General features: G+C 57.4%; 8 protein-coding genes across 8 annotated transcripts; 4 read left to right on the forward strand and 4 right to left on the reverse strand.

Annotated features, from left to right (window-relative positions):
* The first annotated feature begins 650 nt into the window (after window positions 1–650).
* On the forward strand, window positions 651–1480 carry SPRG_00196 (hypothetical protein). The gene is made up of 2 exons (XM_012338303.1): window positions 651–1193; window positions 1270–1480. The coding sequence occupies exons 1-2, from the start codon at window positions 677–679 to the stop codon at window positions 1395–1397; spliced, it is 645 nt and encodes a 214-aa protein (XP_012193693.1). The 5' UTR covers window positions 651–676; the 3' UTR covers window positions 1398–1480.
* Window positions 1481–1487: 7 nt separating this feature from the next.
* SPRG_00197 (hypothetical protein) lies at window positions 1488–5309 on the reverse strand (the record flags this gene model as incomplete). Its single annotated transcript, XM_012338304.1, has 4 exons — window positions 1488–1901; window positions 2117–2336; window positions 2389–3294; window positions 3349–5309. The coding sequence occupies 4 exons, from the start codon at window positions 5307–5309 to the stop codon at window positions 1488–1490; spliced, it is 3501 nt and encodes a 1166-aa protein (XP_012193694.1).
* Window positions 5310–5858: 549 nt separating this feature from the next.
* SPRG_00198 (hypothetical protein) lies at window positions 5859–8633 on the forward strand (the record flags this gene model as incomplete). Its single annotated transcript, XM_012338305.1, has 13 exons — window positions 5859–6158; window positions 6202–6357; window positions 6413–6787; window positions 6841–6903; window positions 6959–7090; window positions 7139–7234; window positions 7281–7379; window positions 7425–7586; window positions 7631–7750; window positions 7807–7891; window positions 7935–8164; window positions 8207–8312; window positions 8377–8633. The coding sequence occupies 13 exons, from the start codon at window positions 5859–5861 to the stop codon at window positions 8472–8474; spliced, it is 2022 nt and encodes a 673-aa protein (XP_012193695.1). The 3' UTR covers window positions 8475–8633.
* A 150-nt stretch (window positions 8634–8783) lies between these two features.
* On the reverse strand, window positions 8784–9074 carry SPRG_00199 (hypothetical protein; the record flags this gene model as incomplete). Its single annotated transcript, XM_012338306.1, has 2 exons — window positions 8784–8849; window positions 8910–9074. 2 exons carry the CDS (start codon window positions 9072–9074, stop codon window positions 8784–8786), a joined length of 231 nt encoding a protein of 76 aa, XP_012193696.1.
* A 607-nt stretch (window positions 9075–9681) lies between these two features.
* SPRG_00200 (hypothetical protein) lies at window positions 9682–10625 on the reverse strand (the record flags this gene model as incomplete). Its single annotated transcript, XM_012338307.1, has 3 exons — window positions 10440–10625; window positions 10296–10387; window positions 9682–10242 (listed from the first exon to the last, which is right to left on the reverse strand). The coding sequence occupies exons 1-3, from the start codon at window positions 10576–10578 to the stop codon at window positions 9682–9684; spliced, it is 792 nt and encodes a 263-aa protein (XP_012193697.1). The 5' UTR covers window positions 10579–10625.
* A 527-nt stretch (window positions 10626–11152) lies between these two features.
* Window positions 11153–12099, reverse strand: SPRG_00201 (hypothetical protein; the record flags this gene model as incomplete). Its single annotated transcript, XM_012338308.1, has 2 exons — window positions 11153–11516; window positions 11567–12099. The coding sequence occupies 2 exons, from the start codon at window positions 12097–12099 to the stop codon at window positions 11153–11155; spliced, it is 897 nt and encodes a 298-aa protein (XP_012193698.1).
* A 1313-nt stretch (window positions 12100–13412) lies between these two features.
* SPRG_00202 (hypothetical protein) lies at window positions 13413–13955 on the forward strand. The gene is made up of 2 exons (XM_012338309.1): window positions 13413–13734; window positions 13794–13955. The coding sequence occupies exons 1-2, from the start codon at window positions 13444–13446 to the stop codon at window positions 13863–13865; spliced, it is 363 nt and encodes a 120-aa protein (XP_012193699.1). The 5' UTR covers window positions 13413–13443; the 3' UTR covers window positions 13866–13955.
* A 612-nt stretch (window positions 13956–14567) lies between these two features.
* Window positions 14568–16916, forward strand: SPRG_00203 (hypothetical protein; the record flags this gene model as incomplete). Its single annotated transcript, XM_012338310.1, has 11 exons — window positions 14568–14670; window positions 14712–14740; window positions 14796–15242; window positions 15294–15430; window positions 15516–15658; window positions 15706–15881; window positions 15928–16245; window positions 16297–16404; window positions 16460–16636; window positions 16682–16796; window positions 16843–16916. 11 exons carry the CDS (start codon window positions 14568–14570, stop codon window positions 16914–16916), a joined length of 1827 nt encoding a protein of 608 aa, XP_012193700.1.
* Between the last annotated feature and the right edge of the window lie 663 nt (window positions 16917–17579).

The raw sequence follows: 17579 nt of genomic DNA on the forward strand, positions 1-17579 counted from the left end.
TGTTTTTGGCTTGATAACTAATCGGCAAATCGGGAGATTGCTAGTCTCTACGTATGCGAACTCTTTGTAATGTCGTCCAGTTCTGCCCCATCAACGACGACAAGGGCGTACAGAGGGAGCTGCCGCTAAACTTGAATCAGAAATTGTCTGTCAGCGCTCATGGGCGCTGTTTACCAACGAAGATAATGCGAAACACAGTCGTACCGGTATATCTGTCGTTGGTTTGAAATGGTGGCTTGCAGAGAGGAGGGGTAGGGGAATGATGCCGTGGGGGCTTCACAAGGCACGAGGATGACAACTATCGAGGCGATTCTATCCTACCTGTTGCATGACATGCATAAGACAGACCCAGAGACTCGCTGCGGCGCAATGCAATACAATATTGAACTCGCTTGGTGGAAGCACCGCGTTGTTGCTGCAACTAAACCAACGCAACTTTGACACACCGCCTCCGATCCCGTTGACGATACGCTGTAAGGCGCGTTTGCATCCTCGAGACAAATTGGAGCGTTCTGCGACGGAATGGACGTGTGTGTGGGCCACGGCGACGCCGCATACATGATGGCTGCCTTAAGTCGTGAACGCCTGAGTAAGGAGCGTGCAGCTAGCCACTACAAACCTCTCACATTCGATACTTGAAGTGCCATCTCGGTCCATATTCGGTGGTTCAAGTAAGATGGAGGAGGCGCTGGCCCGCGAGCTCGCCGAGTGCATCCGCAACCCGGACCTCCAGCAGCGGCTGCTATACCAATGGCGCACGGCCCACGCTGTGCTCTTGCGACTGCCGTCGACGGCCCTTGTTGGCAGTACACCCGCGCCGGCGAGCGACCACGCGCTTGCGCTCTCGCACACCTTTGCGTCCGCGTTTGTGGCCACGCTCCTGCGCCTCCAAGACGACAAGACACGGACGCTGCCCAAGCCGATTCCGCAGAGCTTGAAGGACGCCTTCTGCGAGAAGTGCTGCGCGCTCTTACTGCCCGGCGTCTCGGCGACCGTGCGCGTCGTCCACCAAACGCACGCCGCGCCGCTGAACCTGCAGCTCGCGCGGGCCCACGCTGCGGCACAGCGCAAGGCCAAGCATCTGCACAAGCCCTCGATTAGCGCTCGCCTCGTGCGCGTGCGCAACGCGGTAATCTCGACGTGCCACCGCTGCAAGCACGCCAACGTCCGCGCCGGCGCGGCCAAGGCGGCGCGTAAGAGCTTGAAGCGCAAGGCCCCCCGAGCCGGCCCTCCCACCACCGACGCTCGCGACTCTGGCCACGAAGGAAGGCGGCCTCTTTGGGAAGCTTCCGAGCCGCCGCGGAAGCTCCTCGACGGGCATAAAAGAAGAAGAAAAGGCGGCGGCCGCGCCCAGCGCGCTCGACTCATTCCTCAAGACGCTCCGGCCACAAAACTGAGTGCGGAAGTGCGCCATGTGCACAGAGATGGTGCTACCATCCAGGACATATATACTACACAAGAAGCAACGACACAGCAGTGACAACGTGTTAGGATTTGTGGGGAGGTAGCCGCATGCGCGGCGGAGACGACGACGACGACGTGGAGGGCAGCAGCGATGGCATGGACGCGGTGCCCATGGCCTTGCGAATGCGCGCGTCAAAGACGAGCTGCTTGGCGCTCGGTGTCTTGGCCACGCGGATTCTCGTCGGTGGCCACGTTGTCAGGTCCGGGTCCTTGGCAATCACCGCAAACGGGGACCCTGGCGTCATGGTCGGGCGTCGGCGCGGGTGCAAGTCGGTCACCTCCGCGTCTGGCAGCAACTCGAGCTGTAGCCCGCGACGACGGCGCTCGGGCGATGCAGTGCACACCCGGGGCGCGACGAGCGGAGGCAAGTGCGCGGGCTCGAACGCCAAGTGCAAGGGTGCCGCAATCGCGGGGCGCCGCCACGCCTCGGGCCGCACCTTGAGGCGTGGCGTTGGTGCCATCGGAAATGAGTCCGCGGATTGCTCTTGGCTTGGTTCACTGGAAAGCGTGGGCGACGAGGGTCTCGTGTCCGGTGGAGGCGGTCGAGGCTCGGACTGTGTGCGTAAGACGACTTGGTGGTTGGGACTTGGTACTCGCAGCGTGCTCTCGGACGCCGAGGCGACCAGACTCGGAAGACGGGCCTTTTTTGCACCGCTGGCGTGAGGTGGCGCACCATCAGTGGCTTGGCGGCCAACGTATGCTGCTCGAGCTGCTCGGGCTCCCACGGCGGAACGTCCGGCAACACGTCGGACGACGCCTGCACGAGCCGGACACCGCTTCGATACGGTGCCTCGATCGACTCGATGGTAAGTTGGTTGCCTTCGAGGATGCCAAAGTAGATGGCTTTTTCGTCCGCCGACAAGACGGGCGGGCTACAGAAAGCGAGGATCAGAACATTGCTGGTCGCACGAAACCAAGACGTACATGGGCTCTTGTAAAAGCTGTGCTTCAAAGCGCGCGCGTCGGTCGGGTGGCAGACCTTGCAGAGCATGCAAGAGGTAGTTGGCATCGTCGGTATCGACAATCCGAAGCAGTGCGAGCAGCGGGATCGCGACGCTGGCATAGTCAGCCAACGTCGCGAGCAGTCGCATCTTGTTCGGGACCGAGTCAAAGTAGGTGAGGAACGCGGGCAGCGACGGCATCGCATGCAGTAGCGTGAGCGCGGCGGAGAGAGAGCACACTTTGAGCATTTTCTGAAGACAAACGGTAGCCACGGGCACCAAATGCGGCGCAAGTGGCGGCCGATACAAGAGGTCACACGCCATGACGACATGCGCGTCGTCTGTGAGCCGCAACATGTGGATCAGGAACGCGGTCTCGGCCGTGAGCTCGGTGCATGTCGCCAAGATCTCGTCGTGGTAGCTGCTCGGCACGTGCTGCAGCGTGCGCACAATCTCCACCGCGACCTTGTCCGAGTAGGCGTTCAGAATACGACAGCAGTGCGCGAGTACGTCATCGAGCCAGTACTCGGGCGGCCGCGCCATCGAGCCCAGCGCGGGCGGCGACACATGGCGACCCGTCGTCGTCAGAAGCGTGATCAAACCAACTTGGCTGGAGGGTGGAAGCCGCGTGAGCGCCTTGATGAGGACGAGGTGCACGGTCTTGCTGCAGTAGCTCGCCAACGACGCGTACGCCGCGAGCGGCGAGACAAGGTTCGGTCGCGAGCTCGCTTGCTTGTGCAATGCCAAGTACTGCGAGAGCACAAGCGGATCTTCGAGCATGCGCACTTGCTCAATGAGGAGCGACCGCGTCTCCCATGTATGCGGCGTGAGACTCACAAAGACATCGCCGATCGTGACCAGATCCAACGCGTTGCATGACACAATGAGTCTATCGATCAGACGACCCATGAGTGCCGACTTTTTTTAACAATGTACAAGGTACCGGGAGAGAATGGCGCGCCGCGGGTCGACAAAAAGCGGGAGTAGCAGCGACTGTCGAAGCAAGTCGAGGCGGCTAAGAAACAGATTCAATTCCTTGAGTGCGCTGTCTGTCATGCCGCTCGCAAGCTCGAGAAACGTGAGGACGTCGGTAGTCGGGTGCTGCAAGAAGAGGTCCATTAACACCAGCGACTCGGCCTCGTTGTTGATGGCTTGGAGGTAGCCAAAGACATTCTCCATCGCGCGTGGTGCGAGGGGCTGTACGATCGCAAGCACCGTCGCGGCCGAGACACTCGAGACGGCTTGGAGGAGGTCACTCCACACGAGCAAATTGAAGGGCGATTGCGCGGGACTGCTGTACATTTGGAGCAGCTGGGCATGCGCAAGCGACGGCAGGTGCAACAACAAGCGCAGACACGCCATGGGCACCATATTGTGGGGCGGCGACAAGACAAACGCAAGCAGGTGAACATTGAACGCGACCTCGGTCGTCAGCACGCTGCGAAAGAAGCGCCGCGCGTACTCGGCGTCCATCGTGCTCAAGAACGCCAGCACCTTGTGCAGCGAGACGCCATGGGGCGCGTCGGCCTCGTCCTGTAGGAGCGCGACCAGCGTGAGCAGCAGCTGCCGAGGCTCGTCCTCCACCGTGTCGTTGAGAACAAGGTACAAAAGCTCGCGCGTCGCTGGTGGCGTCGACAGCAGCGTCAAGAAGGCGCTGATGCACAGCGGGTGGAGACGACGGAGCAAGTACGCGACAAGCATGACATCTTCCTTCTCCCATTCGCGCGTTGTTTGCAGCAAACGCTGCAGCTCGACGACCGGGAGATGCACGAGCGTGTCAATGACTTGGATTGGCGTCACGGTCTCGTCACTCGTGGTGCCAGGATATACGGACGGCGGATCGTCGGAAGCAGGTGGCGTCGGTAGCGGAATGAGGAGCACGAAGCGCGTGCAGAGAGCCCGATCACGGGGCTCGAGTGTGTGGAAGGTACATTGCCACTGCGCGCGCGTCGTGGCGGGCAGCTCAAAATAGAGACTTGTGATGACGACAGGCGACTCGCAGCCGCAGAGATGCGTGAGAAAGGTATGCGCGCACGGGTCGTCGATTTTGATCGTTGCGAGCTCCAGGACCCATTGGTCGAGATGCTCGGTCAAGACAATTGGTCGCAGCGCCGACAGCGCACTGTAGTAGATGGGAGGCACTTCAACGAGGATCGAGCCCGCGGCCTCGACCGAGACGACGACAAGCAGCTGAAGAAACGCGTCGAGCTCGAGGGGTGTCAGGGCCACGAGCTGACTCACGAGGCGTGACGGCAATGCACAGTGCCCTTGAAACATATTGGCGAGGCTCAGCACGACGTCGTCGTCGACGAAGACGTACGTGAGGTTGACCCACGGTAGCCGATCGGTGGGTGCGATGTGAACGAGGATCCGTAGCCAGAGCGAGAAGAGATCGTTGTCAGGCAAGGACACGAGGTAGATGCGCACCGTGTTCTCAGCGCGGGGGTCCGCGCCCAGCCATTCGAGAAAGTGACGCCACGTGAACTTGTCGTGCATGAATGTGAGCAACACGCGTTGCTTGGACAGCGGCTGCCGCATAAGACATCGCCCCAGCAAGCTCAAGTGAAGCGTCGTTTCGGTCAGAATGGACTCCATGCTGCTGCGGTCGTCGTCGTCGCCAAAGCCTGCGTAGAGCGATATCAGCGTTGCATACTCGGCCGATGACGATGAAATGTGCAGCGCCAGATAGTGGTGCACGCGCAACACGTCGTGGAGGTACCGACGCGCGTCGGCCTTGGAGCCAATCATGGCCCACACGTGGAGGCGCGTCGATGGCTCTTGGTGCGTCAAGATGCGCTGCAGCTCGTCGCGCTGGTGTGGGCGCAGTTCGTCTGCGACAGCGTCGAGCCAGTCGCTTATGTCTGCGTCGGCGGCGTCACTGCGCCAGATCCATGGGCTGGCCATCGCCGCCTCGCTATGGTGGCTGCAGTTTCACGCACGTCGAGTGAGGTGATTTTAGACGATGACGGTTACGTCCTTTCTGACTGCGCTGCGCGCGCGTCGTGCCACGTCATTAACATCAGTGAAATGACGTTAGACTGGATGGTCGATCCGATGTAGCACTATACTGCACAAGACGAGCGACTGCCGCCCAGAAGAAATTGCAGTGGGCGAGGGTCGAATGCTGCGGCCTCCTAACCCTTATAACAGCGCCATGGCTACCCCGACCCGGCGGCGGAACCCGGCCAAAGGGAGCGTGACAAGAGTTCTCGCTGGGAATGCCGCGCGTAAGAGCGTAAGGGCGTAAAAACACATGGACCAAACCGGTTTGGCCAAGCGCGCCCTCGCCCTCTCGCACTGGCATGATTCAACATATGTTACACTTAACGTTTTACGTCTAACGCATACGTTTATCTAAAAACGCAGTTCGACCGATGCGTCCATCAAAACACCTATTAAAACCGACACGTTTATCAAAAACGCACGCGCGCAAGGCTGAATTTTGGATCCGGCATGGCCTCGCTTGCGTCCCTCGCTGGCCTCGCGGCCTACCCATTCCAGAGCCAGCGCATGCTGGTCGAATGCCAGACGCAGATCTTCCGAGACCACTCGGCCGGCCAGTTCTGGGCGCTCGTCGCTGGAGGCGCGGCCGACGCCGTTCCGCCGGCGCTGGCCTACGCGGTCCAGACGATCCAGAACCTCGAGGAGGTCGCTGCCTTTCTCCAAGCGACGACGATCCATGCGCGCCCAATCATCTCGCTTCTGAAAGCCCACTTTCGCGCAATTCTCTTCCATGACGCCGAGCAGGCCACGGTACGAGTTCGCTCTATCTCGTCGCATTAATTTCGCCGTCTAGGTCTTTATGCGAGCGCTCGAAGCGCTTGGCACAGCGCTCATTGCGTCAAGCGGCGCGGCGCATGGCATGACCATGGCCCTCTTGCGCGACCAGCTGCAGTATCTCGAGTGGCTCCAGCTCACGCAGCCGTCGCTCCTGCACGTCTTCTTGCGCCAGGTATGACATGCTTCTTCGTCCAATCGTGTTCTTATTGTCGATATGTGCACGATAGATTGACATGCGCGTCGAGTCGACGTGTCGCGGCGAGTTTGAAGTCCCGCTGCTCGAAAAGACGCTGGCATGGGTGGAGAATACGCTGCTGCCCGACGGCGAGACGCTTCTCGTGGGCCGCACGACGTCACCGCGGGATGTGCTGCGCCTCCATACGTACAAGGCGTTTGGGTGTCTGCGTATGGAGGAGCTCTTTAGCATGGTCAAAGCCTTTCCAGATAGTATTCCTGCGATCGCCGACCTCACCAACACGATCGCCATCACGCACCAGCAGCGCGACCTCATCGCGATCTTTTGCCGCGCCATTACGAGTCGCTTGCTCCAACCTGGCGTCGCCACAAGCGCCATCATCGTCTTGTACACGCGCATGATCAAGGTCATTTCTGCGTGATGGATAGACTCCTCACTTCTCCTCCTCTCTCTCTCTAGACCTTTCGCATTTTGGATCAACGTGGTGTGCTCTTGGAAGGCGTGAGCGGCCTCATCGACGAGGTAATCCATCTTCATACAGCGACGTATCGCAGAGAGGACGTGATGCGTGTGGTAGTATCTCAAGAAACGCAAGGATACGATTCGGTGCATTGTCGCGAGCTTGACCGACGACCAACATGGCGACCTCTTTGAGGAACTACGGCGCGACGGCTTGGTCGACACGACTGCCGAGAGCGACGACGACGACGTGCGTCGCTCGAATCGGATCTGAGTTGTGCTTAGCGCCCGTGCGTAGGAAGAAGACCCCGAGACGTGGCAACCCGACCCGATTGAGGCCGACCCCAAAAAAACCGCGCGGTCGCGGGCCCACGACGACATTCTGAGCATCCTCGTCTGTGGTTTTAAATGACGTTGAAGAGGTTGTGACAGCGCTGTAGGTCAACATCTATGGCTCGAAAGAGTTGTTTGTGAACGAATATCGCCTCATGCTTGCGGACCGACTGCTCGTGAACCGCGACTACAACACGGACCGCGATGTACGCTTTGTCGCGTGTGCTCGGATTCGCCTGATTTTTTTCTAGTTGCGCACGCTCGAGCTTCTCAAATTGCGCTTTGGCGACGAGAGTTTGCAGCCGTGCGACATTATGGTCAAGGACGTCGAAGAAAGCAAGCGCGTCCAAGCCAACTTGACGTCGATCGTGGACGCGACGATCGTCTCGCAGCACTTTTGGCCGCCGTTCCAGGTCCCGAGCACAAAACGTGTCCGCTTCTCATCGCTCGACACTAGGCGGAAGACGTCGTCCTCCACGAGCAGCTGTCACATGCGATTGATGCGTACAAAGCAAGTTACCACGTGCTCAAGAACCCACGCACGCTCGAATGGATGCATTCGCTCGGCTCGGTCGACGTACGCCGTCGTCGTCTCTCACAGAATGTGTTTTTAACGATTGTGGTGTCGCCTAGTTGGAGCTCGAGCTCAACGGCCACACCGTACCCTTTACATGCTCGCCCATCCAAGCGTCGATTCTCATGCATTTCGAGTCGAAAGGTAGATGGCCTCCTTGTCGTACTTGTACGTAACGATGGGATAGAGACGTGGACCGTGCCAGACTTGGCGCTCGCGATGGAGCTGGACGACGCGGCACTGCGCCGGCACGCACGCTTTTGGGTCCACCACAGTGTGCTGTCCTTGGTCGGGGCGGTGCTGACGCTTCAAAGCGGCACCTTCTCGCCACGTGCGACGTCGGCGCCGGCCGTGGACGACGACGACCCGATCGAGTCGGCCGTCTCGTCCGACTTGCAGCTCGAGCAAGAGATTGAGGTGGGTTGCTTGTCGACGGCAAGTGCGTTTCCGTTGCTTTAGGTGCTGCAATCGTACATCATTGGCATGCTTTCCAACTTTGAGTCGTTGCCGCTCACACGCATTCATACGATGCTCACGACCTTTGCCCGAAGTGGCCCCACGCCCTGTACGTCCCGTTGATATGAATCGTCATCAACATCTGCAGTCTGAAAGACAATATTCGAGAATAGATGACAAGACAACGGGAGAACTCGCAGCGATTCTGCGGGCACTCGTCGCCCGCGGCCGTCTCGAATATGTCGGCGGCCAGTACCAGCTGCACAAGTGATCTCCCACAAAAAGACGTTTGCGCTCCCAAGCCCAAGCCAATACCGCCACGTGTGTTTCAACCGCGGGATCGATATAGTGCTTCCGTGCTGTAGAAGCCTCGAAGAGCGATTTTGTCCGTTAGTGCAGGCGCCATCAATCTCACCACACACTCTGCGACCTCATGCATGTCGCCGAGCTCTTGTACTCGGAGCGGGGTCGCCAACTGAATTGGCTCGTTGGATGACACCTTTGTCGTATGAAGTACTGTAGCTATTCATTGGGGTGGTATGGCATCTGTGCGTCTACTTTGTCGTGCTGGATTATTGTCTCAGGCTTTAAAGTCGGACGGTGGGTCTGATGTGAGCTGGTCGACGGTCGAGCTCACAAAAAGCAGCTACACACAAAGATGGTTCTCAAACGACAAAAGCGAGGCATGGTCCTATGGTCGAATTACCTTTTCGATAGCGTTGAGGAACTTGTGGAGTTGCTTGTAGTACGATAGAGGCGATAGGAGCACTTCCGTGAGCCGCTGCAGCGTGAATGGCGCGCTATAGCATCCGGTGGTAGTTGTTGTTTTGTTGCTTTTGCTTTTATGGAGGTACCGCTCTTGCGTCTCCATCTTGGTGACAACGAGGGCTTTTTGGCCTCGATCTCCTTGGTCATTGAGAACGTACTGTACTGCGCGAGCGCTGCCTGTAGCTTGTAGACGAGCAGCGTGCGCACGAGGGCCCAGTCGTGACGCAGTTGGCCCGTCGAGCGCATTTGCTCGACAACAGCGCTAAGCGGCGGGCTCGCGTCATAAGCGGCTTGGGTCTGGTCGCCCTTCGCAAACGCTACGTCGTAAAACCATTAAGGCAACGCGCATGAGACAGAAGCACGCGTTACCGTCGAGGGCGCCATGCGTCGTCGTCGTGTCCATTCTCGGATTGCGGTTGAATTTACGAAAAAGCGACGTCACGCGGTTTCCGTCAACGGCGGGGGGCGAAACGGGGGGTGGCCGGTGTCGGGGGGATTGAAGCATGCGTGTATATGTGGGTGCTCATCACGGGTATTAGTAGGGAGACATTAGCGATCCACTGTACAATGTCATCTGGTTGTATCGTCCTGGAGGAGTCTGTTGCTTGTTGAAGCGTTTTTTCGCTTCAACATGCACAGTACGTCGTCGTCGTTGCCGACATTTCGCACAGAGTAGAGACTGTAGACTATACTTTTCGTGCTACACTGGACTAGAAGCCTTTCCAACCGTGTGTAGTCGCGACAGCAAATCGGTTGTGCCAATCTTTGCAGTTGTACTCGTCGACGCACGGGTTGCCGTTGACACAGCTGCACGTTTCGGTCGTCGACGGCGCCGTCCACGCCGCGCCGTCCATGGTTGCGGCGACTTGACGCATCTTGGCCTGGTCCTTTGCGAGCTGCTCGGCTTCTTGCTCTGCGTACACATAGTACGTCTCACCAGCCTCCAAATCCTGGTATGTCCCGATCGGATCTTCGCGCACGTAGACGTTCATCGCGTCACGCGATTCCATCTCGACTTTGGTCGGCGGGTCCCACCGGGAGAGGTGAATGAGGCAGTTGGGCATGACAAACGTGAGCGCATACACGTCGTCGATCGCTGCCATCGTCGTCGACCCCTCAACAATTGGAAATTCCTCGCTGTACATTTCGTACTTGAGAATGACGGTGCCATTGCGCTTCGCAGCCCGCTCGGCCGCTTCCTTCGCAGCCGCTTCCTTTTCAGCCGCTTCCTTCTCGGCCGCTGCTTGCTCGGTCGCGGCTTTCTCGATGGTCTCTTGTTCAGAGGCTGCGTCGGGGGGGGGTGGCATCGGGGGGGGGTGGCGACATTGGCGTTGGTCATGCGCGGTGTGAGCTCGGTCTTGTCGAGACTTGGCATCTTTTGCATCTTGGGACTTGTCGACGACTTGGTTGGCGAGCCTACACAAGCAGGCTCGTGCCATGCTCTCGGTGTGCAGGACCGCGACGGTACTTTTGGGGGTGGAGCTTTTGGGGGTCCCAATCTGGGGCAGCGATACCGGTGGCTTGTCGTCTTTCTTGACCGGTGGGCTTTTCTTGGTCGCAGCTCTCACGGGCGACGCGCCCTTGGGCTTTTCGGGCTTGGTTGGCATCGCTCGCTCAGAGCTTCATGCAGCGTGAACAAAAATATCCTGCCCCGCCGTTTTCCTGTACCACATCGAAAGAACTATGAGTCCATTCATGCCGCTGACAGTACATACGCTTGAGAACAACACGCATGGAGCGCTTCGCCGTCCAGTCGACCGTCGAAACTCGTTGCGGAGTCGTTCTTCTCTACCGGGTACTCGTGAGGCCACACGAGTTATGTTTTGCCGGCCCCCGCTTTGCTCGTCCAGAAAACCTCATTGCCAGCAAGGACATACTAATTTTATCGCCTTGTTGCCGAGCACTGTCGACGCCGTCACAGTAACACACACCGAGCCGCTGCACTTTTGTCGCTCTCTGGAAAGGTCTTGCTTGACGTGCAAGATGCAACATCACCGACAGTCCCAACGTGAACCGCCCTGACTACTGTCTCGAGTCGAATGCATTCTCGCCGTTGCGGCGGCGCAATGTCTGCAAATGACTTGAACTTGAGACCAATTGACAAGGCTGTCGGCGGTGTACAATGTGGTCACGACGCTGGTGTGGCAAAAGGATAGTAATAAAATAATAGTGTTTCAGTAACTAGACGTGGATCAAAAAGGTCGTCTCTTGGATTGCCGAGAGCGAGCTGCGGCGGGTTTTCTTCAGGAGCGACACCATCTCGTCGACCGCGTCACCGCACGGATACAGCACATAGTGCTGCGTCATGAACACGAGGTCGTAAAATACAACCACGAGCCCCAATGCAAATTTCACCGGGTTGCCCGTGATCGCGCTCCAGTCGTCGGTCGTCGCGCTGTCCATCACTGTCTGTCCGATCGAGAGGAGGCCGCCAAGGACGTCGTAGAGCACGCCCCAGATCGAGTAGCCGTCCGTCGACTCGCGCGTGTAGTTGAGGTACACTTGAGGCGTGTACTTGATGAGCGTCACGCCGAGCTTGATGTAGCTGAGCAGGTACAAAAATTGAGCAGTGTAAAGTAGTCCGAGTGCGGGCACGCGACGACAAGGGCGTAAAAGGCGGCGCAAACGCAAATCGATGCCGACGTGAGCACCCAGCACGTCGTTGAGACGCCTTGATTTCCGCGGTCGTACACGGCGCACTGGTAGAGCGTAATGAGCGTCGCCGCGAGTGCGTGGAGCGCAAAAAAAACGTCGTTGATCTGCACGTTGTTGGGGTGGCCGCCGTGGAGCGCCTTGTAGTCGTCTTGGACGCTTGCGTTCCAGTAAAAACACGCATTGTAGATCGCGTACCCGACGAACCCCGGCACGTTGTACACTTGAAAGTCGATGGCCATGCCCACGACGCTCTGTCGGCGCCAATTGACGAAAATCTGCGGCCAAAACGTCAAGCTCCAGGACGCAAAGTACATCCAGCCCAGGACCGACGAGATGCGGTTGTACGGCGATGGCACGTTGGCGTTGGCGTCGAGCGCAAACCCGAGCCCGAGGCCAACGCAGAGGATGATGGCGAGGCCCATTGGCGCCCCGTACGGCGCCAGCGCCAGCAGCGTCCGCTTGAGGTTGGTCATCATGTGGAGCCGCAAGTTGGCAAGTGGCGTGGGTGGCAGAGGCCCAACCATGCGTCCAAGATTTGACTAAATGCCATTCGGCCATATGATTGGTCAGCTGTAAAATTAGAGCCGCCAATCAAACGCCCGAAAAGCGCGTTGTCGAAGATTCGAACACGGTTCAGAATTCCAAAAGGATGCGAGGCGACGTTGTCGCGTGTTCTGGAAGGTCTACCAAGACCAGCCGTCCATTGCTCGATCGAAGGTTGAGGCGCAGACGAGTGCTCTAGACAATGTGGGTACTTTGCACACCTTCATGCGGTGAAAATACCGACGTGTTTTGTTGGGTCGCGAAGAAGAGGTGGGAGGAGCTCCGAAGGGATGAGAAGTCGGTGCGGTGCCGCGTGATAGGAATAGATAGCACCATCTGGAAGCCGTTGGATTCCGCCGCCTCCCACAGCTTATTCCTCGTCGATATCGTGGCTGACGACAGTTTTTCCCTAAAAGAAAAATGAACAAATCCAAAGAAGGTTGTGTCCATGGTCCAAGGTCAAAATACCGCGTCTGCACCCACCAATTCGCACCCACTTGGACTTATGTAGCTGTTGCGTTCTCCTGGGCGACATCCTCGATTGCTACAGTAATTTACGCGGCGCAAAGTACCTTGATCAGAAAGGCCATGTTACGGCGACGGTCTGCATACCAGTGGGACGTGCATCGATTGTTGGAAGACCCACCTTGGGACTGTCGACACACTCATGACTCGTACAGTCGGTGAAATGTAGAGTGATATTTATAGCTTTTAGCTATCTTGTAGTAAGTGCAATATGCAACTTCCAACATCGATCCTGTGTCCCGCGGCAACCTCGTGGAGATGAATCGAATCGCTATCGAGTTCTCTATCCGGTACTATCTTGAGAGACCAAAGACACCCTATGATGGACCCAAGGACCCGAACCCTCGCAACACTCAACGCCACGTTTTTGATGGCGTTGAGATTTGATGGCGTTGAGATTTGATGGTGTTGAGATTGAGTGGACCAACCTTGCCAACTCAACGTAGATCGCGCTAGCTAACTTTGTAAAGGTATGATCTCTCTCTGAAATGCATCAAACCATCTAACCTCGAATTGTAGAGTACTAACGAAGCGGTCCCTTATTAGAGCCGTTGCAGGCGGAAACCATGAATAACGTCCCCCGTGACGCGTACCTCCTCAGCACAAAGCCGCCGGCAACCATAAGCAAGCTCCTCACTGCAGCCAAAGCCGAACCAATCTTGCTCTCGACCTCGGTCTTCTGTGCCGGGTCGAGCACCAAGCTATACGGCGAGAGTCTGCGGAAAGCGCTCACGGGTCTCCTTCTCGACATGAGTGCCGCGCGGTCGTTCTACACAACGGACGTCGGCCTCAAACTCTATTTGCACCCAACGTATAGCACGTACGTGGCCACGACAACGGCACCGCAGAGCCGAAGCGACTGGGAAAAATCCGTGCTCACACACGCCAGCAAGCCACAAGTGAGCTCGCTCGCCGACGTCTGTGCCAGCATGGCCACCTCCGACGCCATGTGCGAAGTAGGCGCCGTCGTCTCGTGGAAGCAACTGCGAGGCGTCTTTTACACGTTTGACGCGACCGAAGAGCCGGATGAAATGGCGCTCGTGCAGCAAAGGGCCGGGAGCTCGCGAGTCGCTTCCGACTGCCGTGCTTTCGCCTCGAGCGGACGTCGTACAGCGGGCCGTGGACGATGCAAGTCGAGTCGACGCCGTCACGAGCCTGTAGCGTCCAGTAACAGGACGCCGTGTTCCCAGTGCATCGACAAGTCGGTCGGACGCTGGTTCGTGTCGTTGGAGACCAGTTGACCCCTGGATGGACCCAAGAGGTATCAGTACAGAGCATTGTATAATGTTCGGCGCCAAATTCTCTCTCAGTAGGTCGCAGAATCGCCCGCTTGGGAGCGAACGACGATGTTGATACATTACGTTGAAAAATTGGCCTTGAAAACTCAGTCTCAAAACAGTGTATAAAGCACTGTAAGTGTTTTGTTGGGTGGTCAGTCCAACAGGGGGTGCACTGAGCAGTCAGCTCGCATGTGAGTGGTGGTGGATTGTTCCGATAGAAAGAATACGCAGTAACCTGATGACCTTGTAGAAGCTAGCATAGTGTGGCGAGGAGGTTGACGGACCTGCGATCGTGCAAATCCGCCTTCTGTACAAAGTTTGTCCAATCGAGCAAAGCTTAAAAATAGCTTCTTATTATCGATACGTTACTGCAGTGTGGAAGCACCCTCCCCGTGTTGCGTTGTATCTTGTGCGCAATCACTACTATGAAGGCATGGTGGTGTCAAGCTCGAAGTCGGAGAAAACAACGTCATAGCTTCCACCTCTCGATGGACGTCATTCGGTCATGCGCATTTTAAAAGACTCGAATCCAGTGCTCGCTTTCTTTCGGCGTGCTCGAATGGCACAACTGGACGATCCACGGAACACACGCGATGGGTCCGCGGGCGCAGATGAAGCAGTACGGCTACGAGGACCTCGAAGCCGGCGACGGCCAAGACGTCCCGCTTACCGAGCTCGGCGTTCTCATCAAGCCATGTACGTCCATCTACCTCGCCGCTACCTCATGGCCCTATTAGACTTTTGGCCCAAGGACAGCTGGGCACTGGTAGACGACGATCTACGCAGCACGGCTTGCTGCATACTCACGTGCATGTATGTAGCGCTTGCGGGCAATCGTATCCGTCTCGCTTGTCGGCGCGTCGCGCGCCTTTCGCGTCCTCGCGCCACTGTACCTCAAGCAGGCGACGAACGAGCTCATTGCGACCGCCGAGGTCCCGGTTGTCGCCATCGCGACCTACGTCGGGTTCCTCTTCCTCTCCAACAGCTCCAAGCAGCTGCAGACGTTTCTCTATTTGCGCGTGATGCAGAACGCGTACAAGGAGGTGTCGGCCAAGGTCTTTGCCCATCTGCATGCCATGTCGATGCATTTCCATTTGACCAAGAAGACGGGCAAGGTCATGCGGGTCCTGGACCGTGGCATTGACAGCACCGACTCGGTCGTGAACGTGCTCTTCTTCCGCCTCGTGCCCACGATCCTCGAGGTGATTGCGGTCGGTGGTATCTTCTTTTTTGCGTTCCACGAGCAGCTCCTGACGCTGGTCATTGGGGTATATAAATCAATTTTCTCTCAGAGAAAAGCTGGAGTTGCGTGCATGTAGGTGAGCGTAGTCGTCTACGTCACGGTGACGGTCCTGGGCACCCAGGTCCGCCTCCGGTTCAAGAAAGCCAGCAACAAGCACGACAATGACGCCAACGAAAAAGCCGTCGACAGTCTTACCAACTTTGAGACGGTCAAGTACTTTGCTCCGAGCAGTACGAGTGTGACCGGTAAGAGAGGATGAGATCGGAACCTTGAGTGGATGATGGTGGACTGTTACTAGGTACCTCGGCAGCATTGCGTCCTTCCAGCAGTCGGCGTTTCTGACGCGAGGCCTCACCAACTCGATCAACGTGGCGCAGCAGCTCATTCAGGGCATCTGCTTGCTGCTCTGCCTCCTCATCGCCGCCGCCAAGATCAAGCAAGGTACCACAACCATATAACCCTACCCTTTCTAAGGAATCTACCCCTAGGAACCCTCACGGTTGGCGATTTCGTGGCCGTTGGCAGCTACATCACCCAGATCTTCAAGCCCCTCGACTCACTCGGTGCGATCTACAATACAATCATGCAGTCGATTGTCGACATGTCCAACTTGGTCGAGATTCTCCTCGTGGAACCCGACATCCAGGACATGCCCGGTGCCAAGGTGATCTACCCCTCTTTTTTTCGAAGCTCAGTAGCAACCATGCTAGGCGCTGGTGCTGGCGCCACGCCAAAGCGCCGTGACGTTCGAGCACGTGGGGTTCTCGTACCCCGGGCAGCCATACGCCAACGGTCTCAAGGACATCAATCTGACGATTGCCCCGGGGCACACACTCGCGGTGGTGGGCGCGACGGGCGCTGGCAAGAGCACGCTGAGCCGATTGCTCTTCCGCTTTTACGACGTGACGTCCGGACGTATTCTGATCGACGGACAAGACGCGGCCAAGGTGACGCAGACGTCATTACGTCAAGCGATCGGTATCGTGCCCCAAGACGCCGTCATGTTCAACGACACCATCTTGTACAACGTACGATCGACACCACTCTGTCGATCGCTCTACGTATTCATAATCGACTAGATTCAATATGGCCGTCACGACGCAACCGAAGCCGACGTCCTCGAGGCAGCCAAGTCGGCCAAGCTCTACGACTTTGTCATGACGCTGCCCTTGGGCTTTCAGACCCGCGTACGTATCGGTCCTCTCGGGGGCAAAATGAGTTCTATTGCTTGAAAATTCCTAGGTCGGCGAGCGCGGACTCAAGCTCTCCGGTGGTGAGAAGCAGCGCGTCGCGATTGCGCGGGCGATTCTCAAGAACCCTCGCGTCATGATCCTCGACGAGGCAACGTCAGCACTCGACACGCGGACCGAGCGCAGCATTTACCAGTCGCTTGTCGAGATCTGCGCCAACCGAACGACGGTAGGTGCCAGATTTTGCAGGTTTTGGAGACGCTACTTTGTATAGCTCGTGATTGCGCACCGCCTCTCGACGATCCAGCACGCTGAGCAAATCGTCGTCCTCGACCGCGGTCAAGTGGTCGAAGTAGGCGCGCATGACGTGCTAATGCAACAACAAGGCGGTACGATAAAACACTGTCTTCTTCGTGGGCTAATGGTCGATGCTAGCGTATGCGTCAATGTGGCGCCATCAGTCAGCGCTGCCGGCCGCAGAGTCGACCGACAATGTTGTCGACGAGTAAGACCCCTTGTTTGCGAAGCTCCGCGCGTTCTTGACGCTTCAACGAGACAGGCTTCGGTAACAAACCAGTCTCGAGCAAACACGCATGATGTATCATTCGAGCAGCGTACGACACGCGGTTTGTGATGGCACGATGCCACTTCACGATGAGGCGCATGCGTAATACACAGCAGCAGGGCTCTATGTCAGGATCCTCTTGTTGCTCTCGACCAGTGGGCGCGTCAAGCAGCGGCAACACGAAACGATGACCGACCCAGACGTTCTGTCCCCGCGCGCGCAAGTGAAGTATGGGGAGACGAATGACCTTGGTGGTGCGCAGGTTGAAACATGTAGCTGCATTGGGCATGGAGCTTGAGCTGCTTGGATCGTAATGCTCCAGCGGTAATCGTTTGCTATGACGGGCTCTGCGGGTCGGGCAGCGAACTAACTGGCGCACGTACTTGGCCTCACATAACCACAGTATCCGATTTTTGCACAAGGCCTCGTTTGTTTCACAAGATGCCGATGGCCGTCAAGTGGGTCGCGGCACTCGCTTGTACATTTTAGAGATCTATTGAACATTATTGGCTGGTAGAGGTGCATTTTTGTCGAGTCGACCGATCAAGTGGCTGCCGAGTAATTCCTTTGTTTGCGCTCGCCAGCGGAGGATAGTGCTGGAACGGTC

The sequence above is a fragment of the Saprolegnia parasitica genome (genome assembly GCF_000151545.1).
Source record: "Saprolegnia parasitica CBS 223.65 unplaced genomic scaffold supercont2.1, whole genome shotgun sequence".
In the NCBI taxonomy this organism is placed as follows: Eukaryota; Oomycota; class Saprolegniomycetes; order Saprolegniales; family Saprolegniaceae; genus Saprolegnia; species Saprolegnia parasitica.